General features: G+C 35.9%; 1 protein-coding gene across 1 annotated transcript in view; it reads left to right on the top strand.

Moving 5' to 3' along the window:
* Positions 1–13410, top strand: part of LOC145995074 (uncharacterized) — a 263680-nt gene that overhangs the window by 233905 nt on the left and 16365 nt on the right. The window contains exons 6-8 of the mRNA XM_083131606.1: positions 3446–3570; positions 5833–6000; positions 9590–9706. Of these exons, the coding sequence (XP_082987732.1) occupies positions 3446–3570; positions 5833–6000; positions 9590–9706 (410 nt within the window). The remainder of the gene's footprint in view (positions 1–3445; positions 3571–5832; positions 6001–9589; positions 9707–13410) is intronic.

The following is a 13410-nucleotide window of genomic DNA, read 5'->3' on the forward strand; positions in this document are numbered from 1 at the left end:
ATGAACCCAATCCAACAAAAGTTGTTCGCGCTCGAAGCACATCAAAACAAATGGGCGCCTGTTTTTTCGGGGAAACTGGTCATGTGGCAACTGTGCCTTTAGAGGAACGTAGAACCGTCAACTCTGAATGGTACACAACAATTTGTTTGCCAGAGATCTTCGGTCAAATACGGAAAACAAACAAACGCCGTCGGATCATTCTTCATCAAGACAATGCCAGCTGTCACACATCTCGTCTAACAACCGACTTTATGAACAGTCAAAAAATCGAATTGATGGGTCATCCGCCGTACAGTCCTGATTTGACACCCAATGACTTCTTCTTGTTCCCGAATGTCAAGAATAAATTGCGTGGACAACGATTTTCGTCGGCGGAAGACGCCGTTGATGCGTTCAAAAACCATATTATGGAGGTGTCTCAAGAAGATTGGAAAAACTGCTTTGACAAATGGTTCGAACGAATGCAAAAGTGTATTGACCATAAAGGAGAATACTTCGAAAAAACAATAAAGCAGTTTTCAATGCCAAATTCCTGTTTTTTCATTGTTAGGCTCAAAATATAAATAGTGACCCCTCGTAATCTTTATTGGCGTCAATGCTGCTCTTTTTTCAAAACGATACTCTCTCTTCAACACTCTTTGACAATTGTTTCTTCGGACCCGAGACTTGTAGTGTTTTACTCGATGAACAAGCTCATCCATAAGATTTTCTTCCACTAGGAGAATATAAAGCGATGCCCTTTAATAAGGAGCAGCGATTCTGGAGGATAATCATTCAATCTTTCAGGTTTTATAAGTTTTGAATCGCAATATTTATTGTCTCGACGCTCATTTTGATGTGACTTTTCAGTTTTTCACAGGACAGTTTACTTACTTTGGATACAAGGCTTAGCATCAAGGCCATAATGCAGGCACAAAAAGTGGGGGTAACTGCCCCCCATGTCCTCCTAATCGTCGATCCTGGATATAAATGATGATTGAAGCTATTGATAGTTCACAATTTATCTCACTCTATCTCTATAGTGCGAATGTTCGACGACGGTTCAATCGGTTCTACTTCATTTGTGTATTCTTGGCCTGATGTGTATCCCAATTACTGTATGGAATTTCTCACTATGTTGGTAACCCTTATGTATTAGTGGACTATAAGGTATTTTTGTATTGTGATAACATGGCTGTGGTGCACAACCTTAAACGCCGGGTGTGCCACAAGCCTACCTTGTTGATTCTTTCTCATGTGGTTATACACATTGTTCTTTTGATCTCAGTCTGATTCAGCGTATGTGTACAACCGCAGAGAAACGTCACAAGTGTCCTGTTTTGCGTGGTTCCATAATCCGATTGCCCATGAAATTTTCAGAGAGAAACGTGAAGGAGTGAAGTAATCGAACCGCTTTCGAAATTTTTGTATGAAATTCGCCAATAGTGTTCTTTTTCGCAGTGTCCAAATGGGTAACTTTTGACAGTTTTATGGTTAGTTTTAGACGTCAAGCGGATCTCTATTTTCGATTATGCTGATAGACCAATGTATATATTGGTGTATGGTACTATACTATACCTCAGATATTACGCACAAATGCAAAGCCGTGTCAATTACAAATATGTATATTGACTCCAGTAACACACTAAAGGGCATAAACTGCTAATGATATGCTTTTGGCGCTTCAAAATACATCAAAGGCTACCTTTATTAGCAGCTGTTCCGCTTGAGCACAAAAATGCACCAATTCAGAAGATCAGACACGATCATTTTAGGTTCAACTGTGTCAATTGATGCACCAAATGTGCATAGTTTCTGTCATGACTAGGGCTAAGATTATTATGACTTACCATATTTCTTTTGGTAAGGGTGATGTGTTCCCTAAATATATAGAAATTCACATTCTGAAGAAACAAATTGAATTAAGGTGCTTTTTAAGGGCATATTTTGATGGATTTTTCATCATATTCAACATATTTTCGCTTTTTTAAAAATATACAGTCATTTTCCAAGTGGATTCGTTCTTACTCCCATGTCCACTCGAGTTTTTTTTTTTTTTTGACTGCAGCAAAATCTTTTTAATTTTTAATTGAAAATTTACAGGAAGTATTCATTGTGCATTTCAACTCCTCACGGTCCATAAAGTGAACTAAAAATACTATGTATATGTAAATATTTCAGCATAAGTTAGATATTGATGTTTGAAACAGTCTAGTTATAAGAGCATATTTTTCAAATTATAGTGCATATTTTGTAAAATTTTAGGTCATAGGAGCATATTTTATTTTGCCAATTTTGGTGATTTTTAGGTCATAAAAATCCTAGCCCTAGTCATGACACAATTTAAATTGACTTTATCTATTACCTAGGTTGTACATAATATTTAACATACATACATACATATATATATATATATATATATATATATATATATATATATATATATATATATATACATATATATATACATATATATATATATATATATATATATATATATATATATATATATATATATATATATATATATATATATATAATCGGAGAAGGAAAGTTATTTTCCTTCTTACTCCCATTCAAATTTTTGGCAACTAATCAAAAAGCTGAAACAAGTACTACTCTTATGTGCCAGTCATGTCTGTTCCTCAACCTGTCTGACTGTGTCTTTGACTGAAATTATTATATAAAAAGCAGTGATTTAACAGACCGGGAGGGCCCATTGCCTACCTACTGACAGCCAGCCTCACTCCCACTAGAGGTGGGAGATCATCCAATCAGTTAAGGGATGACGTGTGGTCAGCATGACGAACCCCCAGTCATTGTCATAAGTTTTCTATGACTTGCTTGCGCTACTCATTCGTAGCTCCGCAATTTCCTCACAATGCATTGCAATGGTGGGTGGCTTTCAGTCCCATACACAGGCTGAAATCTCAGTAAAAGTTGTCACGCTTCCCTCAGGAGACTCAAATCCCGCAACTAGAGCCCGAAGCTTGCGTTTACTGTGTGGAACACACTAGAATTATTAGTATAATTGACTGGAAATCAAAGATTTGATCATTGTCTCTGTATCAAGCAGGAGACGCTTCAACTCCTGGTTAAGTCATAGTCTTCACTTAATTTATACTATAGACTGCTTGAATATTTGGAAAATTGCATTAACTGTGTAGAAGGGAAGGGAAATTCATCACATGTATATGTGTATATCTTTTAACTATGCAGCTAAACCAGCAATTATTAACCAACAATAAAAATAATCTAGAACAGAAGTGCTACACATTTTTTTTCTGATATCAATCCATGTAGGTGGTAGCACCAGCTGCTTCATCAAGGTCACTGACTCATATTACCTGACCACCTTGCTTTACGCTACTTTCCCTTTTATGCAGTTAAGGTTGAAGCTTTGAACATGATTCATTTATCTCCTTGTATTATATGCAGTAGTACTCATACGATCTTTTGTTTTCAGCATGTCAATGTCTGATCCACGTCAACTGCAACATCAACAGAGTTGGGGATCTGCAGCTCCCATTCAGTCACGCTCTTTCAGAGTTCTACAAAAGATTACAGACACAGATGCGGATGACACGACAGGTATGCTTTGAGATCTAAAGTATTTAAATTATTATAGTGGTAATAATAATTAAAAAGTAATGTAACTATTATAATAACACAATCAGAGTTGCTAACTTTTATTATAATTTCTCATATCTTATAATATGATTTATTTCATTCCGTTGACTATTGTACAGCGATTGTCCTTCTACAAATGGTATGGAACATGTCAGTATATTAGGTTATAATTAACAATTATTTTCAAATAGGTAGAAGCATATAGGTGTGTGAAGATATTACGCATAACGTTCAAATACATTATAATTGATTTGATTGAGAATTCTTTTAAATTCTCCTCGTTTTCGCTAATATTAGTTACAAGATATGTTTACATTAATTTACATACACACAATAGATAAAATCAATACACACATATCCATGTCCTAGGAGTTAATTAAGGATGTAGCAATTTTCAATTTATTGTCAGGTACTCTTTTACAGAATAAAAACAATAAGCACTTTTTTCACAAGCTTTTCATATGAGGTAGCTAGCTGACTGCATTGTTTTTAAGTTACTTGGAAGAATATTGAAACAGTGAACAGCTGCGTATTTTGGTCCATTCTCATATAATGTGGTGTTATGGTTCCTGCCATTCCTTGTATAGAACTTATGTGAACAGTTGTTATGTGTGAAGGAATCATTTAAGTCTGATTTTACATACATCCACAGATGTAATCTGCTGCCCTTCTTTGCTACTCATGTGTGTGGATCCTCAGTCTCTCCCCTGAATATTGGGATGTAAGGGGTGACCTTTCACGTAGTACACCCAATTTCAACCTCACTTCCACATAGTACACCCTGGACTGCATTTGCAGACTAATGAGGCTCTGGCATCTGGACGTATGGCCAGTATAATCTCTGTAGGACTCTGTGTGTGTTGTAACGTGTTTTGTCCTTATGTGTGGTGAGTGCTCCTTTACAGCCTCAGCTTTTAACCGAAGTCAGAATATTTTAATATTTAAGTTAACGACATTACAGTTATTTTAGTTATGGTACAATTGTGTCCTAATATACATTTTAGGTAAGGTTAGGAACTGGACCCCATATAACGTGATGGGTGCAAAATAGCCTTTAAGTACTGACGCACCCAAAAATTTAAATTCAAATTCTTCCCTGAACATGGGCGTCTGAAAAGGGGGGCAAGGGGGGGCTGTGGCCTCCCTGGAAAATGAAAGTAAACAAAAAATTATGTATTTCACACACATAATTTCATTTCAGCCACAATCATTCATATGTGTTAATTATTGCATGAATATGATAAATTCAAATTTAAGCTATGTTTTTTTGAGGGAACAACACTATTATTGGGGAAAATGTGCTTTGTTTGCCCCCCTTCCCCCTGGAAAAAATACCATCCTTGCCCCTCCCTGGAAAAAATCCTGCGGACGTCCATGTCTCGGAATATTCCAGGTTTGAATACCAGCCCGAGGATGGATTTTCCTCTGTGTGTGTGGGGTGTGTGTGTTCATTACTTCCACATAATCATTCATCCTCACCAATGCAATTAGCCCAAGTGGTGGAAAAGTAACATAAAATAATAAAAATAAAAATTTGTGATCGACATTACCCAAACTCTCATAGTTCATATAATTTCAAAACAAGGTGTGATAAAATTTGAGAATCATTACATTGAATTAAAATGACAACATTGAATATTTATTATCTCCCTTGTGCAATAATTTCATTTCCAAACACATTGTTGCATAGTGTTACATACAGAATTGAAACTATGTTTATGTATACTTATTTGAAAAGAATGATAATGCATCCATATTGTTAATGAAATAATTTTCGTGCAGAAGGTGTTTATATCTTACATTCTTTTCCATAGTAATTATTATTTAATGTTTTACACAGAATCTGATTGTTAATTGGTAGAATAGACACCGTTAATTTAATTTGTTGCAAATTGTGAATTTCATATTATTCCACTTTACCTGAGATTACCAATCAGTCATTGAATATACACATGTATGAAAATCTTTTGTGCAATATAAATGTGAATCCTCCCCGTTAGTGTAGTGATGATGCTTCACCTTATAACTAAGGAGTCCCAGGTTCAATTCCCAATCGAAACACATTGGAATCCCACTTTTAACAGTAGATCCGGACCTGATTAGACTACATGAGCATAAAGTTGACTTAAAAACCAAGAAACAAAATACGCTTTATAAATTTTAAGGATGTGAACTTTTTTTTTTTTTTTTTTCAATTTTACAATGGAGAACATTTAATTTCAGGTTCAGCAAATACTAATGGCAGGAAACTTAGTCAGGCAGAGCAAGATGAAATGCACTTTACTGGTTTGAACCAGAAGAATCAAGTTCCTTCCAGAACATTCCAGCAGCTAAGGAAGATGCAGCTGTCTGATGATGATCGTGCTCTCATGAATAAATTCAAAGCTCAAGGTAGGTTCTATGCAAGATTTGTTGAAGGAAGAATAAATATAAAAGTATCATCCTCAGTGGCTGATCTCTTTGCCAAAGGTTCCTGGTTCAAGTCCCAGCGTGGATGTGGATTTTTTTTGTGTATTGGCCCATTCGTTACAGCTCCAACAATATGAAAAAGACCCTGGTAAACTCGCGAACTGAATTTGAATTGCAACAAAATGTTTCGAGGTGTGAGATATTATCCTGTGTTTCACATGCAAGTGTAACAAACATGTGCTTTCCTGATTTGTGCATATTTATTATACATAAAATAATTCTTGAAGGTTTCCTGGTGGCGAATATTGAAGAGGTTTTCTCGGGCATCAGCCAGGTGATTTATTATTATACATATTATACATGTTTACCAGTGGCATGCGCCGAGTCCAAGAGATCTGGACTGCCTCATTGTTACTTGGTTCTGTAGGTTATGGAGGAAGGGAGAAGACTAGACCCCCCTCTTATATATATATATATAATGGATAAAAGCAAGGAGGGCCAAAAGGGCTAAGTAAAAATCAAAGAAGGTAAAAGGAAACACTCACCGGACAGTAGAAAAATTCAAAATTTTCGAAATTAGCGAAAATTTTGAATTTTTCTACTGTCCGGTGAGTGTTTCCTTTTACCTTCTTTGATTTATATATATATATATCATTTTGCCAGTTCTTGGCATCTTCAAGGAAGCCACGTTGACATGTCAACAGCAGCCAGATTAGAAATTCCTAAGAAATCAGATTGCTAACTCCAGAATCACACTCATCATCTTATTGAAATGACCAATTGCTGGGCCTCAGATTTCAGAGAAGTTCATCTAACCTAGAATATACGCCCCTGTTGTTTACATTGAATAAAGATACCTGCATTAAGCATGAATGATTCTTTCTTTGTTTTTGTTTCTTCATCAATGTTATCTAATCATCACTCATCCTCATAGTTGTGATTAATCTAGAGAGGTAGAAAATCAGTATAAAATAAGCAAAGTACAAATACTGATGTAAGAGACAATTGAAATAATTATATCCCATAAAGCATAAGAATTGCCTGACAGTATTTAGGATAAAAGTGAAAATTGCTTGTACTTGACAAAATATGGTGAATTCATGTCTATTATTGGCTTAGTTTCAGAAGAGTCCGATGTACTAGAGGAAGACAATTTACGCTACAGAGGTGGTCATATTCCCTCCAGAGTGTTCCGTCTTTTGGATGAAAGTGGTATTGCAGCATTTATTAAATTATTTCTTTCTTCTAGATATGCTTACTAATTCTTATGGCTTTTTCCCATAGTTCTTTGCAGGTTATTTGGTGGAGGTTCAGTAGATTAACAAATGGAATCAAGGTTTCTTCTCTGGATTTTTTTTTGTGGTGGCGCTTAATACCATTCTAAGAGCACTGATCCATATATTTATCTAAGATAATGTATTTAATACATATAACCATATTGATTGAACAGAAATTCCTAGATTGGGGCTTGGGAGTGATTGCTTCAACCTAGTCTTCAGAAATAAAAATAAAGACCCTCCCTCCCACTTGCAATTCATGGAATAGGATATATTATGTGAATTATGTTATCTAAAATAAAGTTGGTAAGTAACTCAGTTACTTTTTAAGTAGTGATAATTGTGAGTTACTTTCTCAAAAGGGTAACTGTAACTGAGCTACCTTTTGGGCCCTCCTCCCCACTTTGAGCACTGTTTTTAGGGCTTTTTTGCAGCATTCATTGCTTTTACAAGTACAAGTAATGTAAAGAACAAATTGCAAAGCAAGTAAAACAATGCATTTGCAATCGTACTTTGGTGATGCCATTCTCCTGAGGCAATTGAGGTAGGAATAGGAGATGTTATATTTCTGTGAATAATTGCAGTTTTTACGATTTTAAAATATGTTCTTGTCATTTCCATACTGTACAGGTGCTTATTGTCGAAATTGGTACCATAACATTTCAAACTCTTGTCTTGAAGTGCCAGAAAAGAATTTGTAAATTGACATTTCTCGTTTGTGCAACAGTGTAACGTTCTTTCTGTGGACCAAGGTTGGCTTAGTGCGGGACTCTCATGAACAGAGTCCATAATGTTTACTATAATTCAGTCCAATCTGTATAGCAGTATGAAAGAGTCGTCGTCTCCATCCACAGAGATAGGACTATTTTCAGTTTTACCCATAATGCTAACCTTTTCCTCCAGTGGTGTCATGAGACACTAAATTGCTCTCAGGGTTCGGGTGTATGTTGCCAGTTAAAAAAAGTAGCCAAAGGCTTGACCAGAGCGATACAAACTACAAAGTTCAGAAAGAAAACTTAGACTAATTCAGAGAAGTTATAAGTTTACATTAAGGTAACAGGACTTTAGACACAGAAAAGCAAAGGATAAACTTAGTCCGTACTCAATTTATCTTGATACATTGGGACCCTACGTTTACATATTAAACCCGTTACTAATCTATCTCCTAAAATAATATTCCTATTAGAGCATAAATTTCTACCTCATGGTTGGAGGCTGTGGAAAGTAAAAAGAAAGCTGATTAGTCACTTCTCTCACCCGAGGGTGGAGTGTGTTCTTGGCAGTTCCAAGTTCACTTCTTTAGTCTTAAGACTGAGCGTAACTTCTCTCATCCGAAGATGGAGCGAGGCTGTCTCTCATCCGAAGATGGAGTGGATTCTCTGACCAGTGGACAGAGTCCAATCTCTTATCTCTTGTCCGGAGATGGAGCTCAGCTTCTCTCATCCGAAGATTGAGACCTTACTACTCTTGGTCTCTCGCTGGATAGGGCAGAGTGATTTTCTTTTGAGGTGCTTGGTGTCTCGCCGGAGCAAAATGCACCTCCTCTTGCCCAAAAGTGGAGTCCTTCTCCCTTTCTGGTGTTTGGTCTCTCGCAGTAGCAGAGCACATCTTCTCTCGCCCGCAGGCGGAGTCTAACTTGCCAGCCAAGCTTTTGACTTTATATAGGGTCTGCGATGCTAGCGAAAACGGGTGGAGAAAAAATAAATTAATATAAGTATTCCTAAAGTAAGTTTTTAAAAATAGAGGTGGAACTCATTTTTTTTAAAATTTATACAATTCTCAATTTCTCAGATTCTTAGAAAGGTCATAAAAATAGAGGTGCGACTCGTACAATTTGTGACGAGACGGGTTTGTTACAACAGTTTCTGAAGACTTCATTCCTTCAAGGTCCTCTTCACTCTTCGGTTAATGACTGTGTTCTGAAGGACTTGTCAAACTCTATTGAAGTTTGTTTATTTTACATGCATGCTGAAATACATTTCCAAATCAATCTTCTTGTTCTAAAAATGAAGCTTTGGCTATTAGAAAATGATGTAATCTCTCCCAAAATACACCAAAAAGGGATTTTTGACTCAATAAAGAGATGTTTCTCCAATATGGGCTTTACTTGGAAAATAAAAGTGTTGGATGGGCACAAATAAACATGAACATGCTGTTATCCATAGCCCCTTATGTGCATTAATTTGAAAACTGTGTACTGTGTAATCCTAAAGTAATTTGTTATTTTAAACAACTTATATACACACCCCTGTTTTTGCATTGCACAATTACATTGTTGTTCTTCCTCACTATAGTTGACGAAGACACTTTCTTGCACAGTGAGTCTGATCCTAGATACCGTGGGGCTGCAATCCCTTCCAGGGCATTCCGTATGCTCCAGAATATGACAGACAGTGGAGATGAGGGAGATGGTGAGATGTGTTTCAAGGGTGGTCGTGTGAATTTGTGTGCAATAATTGTCCTCGTTAAAGTGCTTAAAATAATCAATCACATTAATATTTGTGTTGGTTTTGTACTAACGTATTAAAATTGAACTAGTGGTTGTTGTCTTTTTGTGATAATAATCTTAACATTTACATTTGAATGGTCAATTCGAAAAGAATTAGTGCAAATTTTCTGAACAGGAAGGCATAAGTTGCAGTTTTTCAATATTATGGCAGCATTGATCAGTGTATAAGCTGGGCCTCCCCAATGGCGTAGTGGTAATGTCGTCACATTGTAATCAAGGGTTTAATATCCAGTGGAGGCACATAGTGGTTCGGATCCCACTTTAAACTGAAGGTCCATTCTTGATTAGCCTTTCTGTGCATAAAGTGGACTTCAAACTAAATCTCTAACTCAATATTTATGCTAAGCATTGCAACCAATTTGTAAAAACTTAACACACTAAAATGTTCAGAAAATGTCATGCTGGACACTAGAAACATAATCACAATTGGGACCTTAAGGGCCTCTTTTATGGCCCTTTGTAATCAAGGGGTCCCAGGTTCAGGTAAGAGAAACATTGCACAGTGTTCGAGTTCCACTTTGTTGAATTTCAGTTCCAATTAGCTGTTCCGAGCATAAAGTGGACTTAAGAAACAAACACACATTATTTGCAATAATAAAAATAAGTATTACAATAAACATTTCTTTTGTGTCAGGTCTCGAAACATACAATGCCTAATAATATGAAAGTTAGACTTGGACATCAAATATAGTAAAAAATGACAATAATTATTATCATAAACATGTTAGTTTGTCTTATTAAAAAAAAATCACTTTGATCTGCATTACAGAAACTGGAGCATATTTTCTTGGTTACAATAATCTCGGTGGTTATTTTTCTACCTTTCATGTACTGCTACAATACTTATTCATAAAGGCACATATTTTTGGTAAATAAAACAGCAAAATTTCGGTACAAAAACAGTCAATTTTGGGTTCAAAAGCGGTAAATAAAGTGAAATTTCGCTGTTATAGCAGTGAAAAACTGCATATAAAATGACATTTTGGTTTTAAAAATGTGAATATAATCTGAAATTTGATTTAAAAACTGCACTATTACACAAAATAAACATATCCCTTCTAATAGCACATTAAATCATTACCAGAATATTAAGTTCATTTCTGTATAAAGGGGTCCATTTTTGCTTCTTAAATGTTTGCAGCAAAATTAATTAATTTTCCGTGAATTGCATAACTCGCAGGATTTTTCTGACTTCAGAAAGTGTCACGTTTGTATATAAACGACAAATTTCATGTTTAGAGTCAATTACGCATTTTGCAGTTCATTTCGCATTATTTTGTGACAAAACAGGGTAGTAAAATGCACCTCACACCTTTCATGAAAAATTAGCATTACAATGTGATATTTCACATTTCGTGTGTTCGTCAAAAACTAAATATACATGCCTCTACTTATTCATATTTTGTAAAAATTTCTCTGTAGCATGCAAGTTCGACCAGAACTTGAGCCCATGTTCCTGGCATATTGTGTCATTGCCATACCAACTGAGTCCCCAAGCCAGCCCTGGCTTCACCTTATTTTTCGCTGTCATTGTTTTACATACTGGAATTGTCTTTGCGACAGCGAATAATCAGATAAAGCCAGGGCTGGCTTGGTAGCTCAGTTGGTATAGCAATGGCATGTAGGCCAGTGACCTGGGCTCAAGTCTGGTCGAATCACATGCATTTCTCATTGAAATTTCTGCATAGTACATCTTCTGTATATGCCACATCGTAAGGTTATTTATCCTTGCAATGCGCATGCATTGAAGAAGTGGTGAATGCTGTTGCCTTGTAATCAAGGGACCCAAAGGTCAATTCCCAGCAGATACACTGCACAGTTGTTCAGATCCCACTTGCCATGCTCGTTAACCTGTCAGAGCATAAAATGAACCTCAAACTCTGCCTTTTTGACATACATGCATTTTTTTCTGATAGTGTTCTTATACTTTTATTTTTATAGTCTTGCCACAAAGATACATTATATCAAGCATTCTCTCGTGCACTGACTATACACCGTGTCCCAAAAGTCCGGTAACACTTTTATTAATTCATTATACAAAAACTACAAGTGATATAGCTTTCGTGTATATGTCATATGAAAGAGTATCTCAAATGGTTTTTTTAATGTATGAGTTCACAATGCCTCGATATGGGAACCATGTGTAATACAACATATGTCTACACGGTAATCAAATTCTTGCCATACTCTTTGGAGCATATCTCTGGCAAGAATTTGATTACCGTGTAGACATATGTTGTATTACACATGGTTCCCATATCGAGGCATTGTGAACTCATACATTAAAAAAACCATTTGAGATACTCTTTCATATGACATATACACGAAAGCTATATCACTTGTAGTTTTTGTATAATGAATTAATAAAAGTGTTACCGGACTTTTGGGACACGGTGTACATGTAAAAGGCACTACACTTTTATTAATTTGTATTAAGTTTGAGAATTTAATTAATGGCTTGTAATTGTTCTAAATAGGCTGTTAAGTGGTACATTCATAATCATATTTATTCATTCAAAAGTAATACTTATGTGATCACATTATAGATCACTTGAACAGTTACAATTTTCTTTAGAATAATTGATGGCACATAGTAAAGGGTGTTCCGTATAGGATGCTGAATTTGAATCGAGTGCTATTGTTTTGTTTCGAGGTTGGCATACCTGTTCTTACCAATGTTGGCATCTGTTGTCATGCCGATTAATGTAGCCTCAATTGTTTTGACTCATTTGTTGTGGTTTCCTTCCGAAAATCCTCGAATAATCCAGGAGCGTGAAATCCATGCATCCGCTGAGAACGACTGTGTGGTGTGGATTTTGGCAGGTTGAGTGTGATCTTACACCCTGCGAGTTATGGGGGTTTGTGAAATCACAGGTGTATGCTAACAAACCACGAACCCTTTTGGAACTGAAGGTGGAAATCATACGGTTGATTGGAGGCATCTGGAGAGACATCTGCGAGAGGGTTATCAATAATTTTGTGCAGCGTATAAATGCATGCAGATTCAGTAGGGGTGGACATATGCCTACGTAAATGGGAGATGTTACTGCTTACATAAATGTGAAATATAACTATTTTCATGGTATTTTCCCTATTTTTATTTAATTTTCTAATTTGGCGTCCTATACGGAACACCCTATATATAGATATTCTCCATTAGTAATTATTTATTTGTAAAATTATTTTGTCTAGGTTGTCTAAAGGGGGAATGTTGCTCCAGTGGCATTATCTCTGGCTCTTAGTGCATATGATAAGCAGTACCAGTGATTGGGGCCTAGTGGGTGTAGTTGCCTCCCCACTTTTTCACTTTTTGCCTCTCAATATAGCATCTTAATACTAAGCCTTGTCTTCCAAGAGAAAGTAAAACAATCCAGTTTTGACACCCAAAGTGGTAATAAGTTGTTTTGCATATTTCTATTATATTTCGTCACACTTGTGTTCCTAATTCTGTGTTATAAAATTGGCTATAGTCTGTATTCTTTAATAGTAATATAGTCAAATAAGCATGATATACTGTATACGCATATTCCATGCAATTTCCATTTTGGTTACAGCACACATTAAAACTGTTTTCAGGATGAACTTATGGTGTTTTGTAGTATGGTT

The sequence above is a fragment of the Lepisma saccharinum genome, chromosome 11 (genome assembly GCF_977018435.1).
Source record: "Lepisma saccharinum chromosome 11, izLepSacc3.1, whole genome shotgun sequence".
Classification (NCBI taxonomy): Eukaryota; Metazoa; Arthropoda; class Insecta; order Zygentoma; family Lepismatidae; genus Lepisma; species Lepisma saccharinum.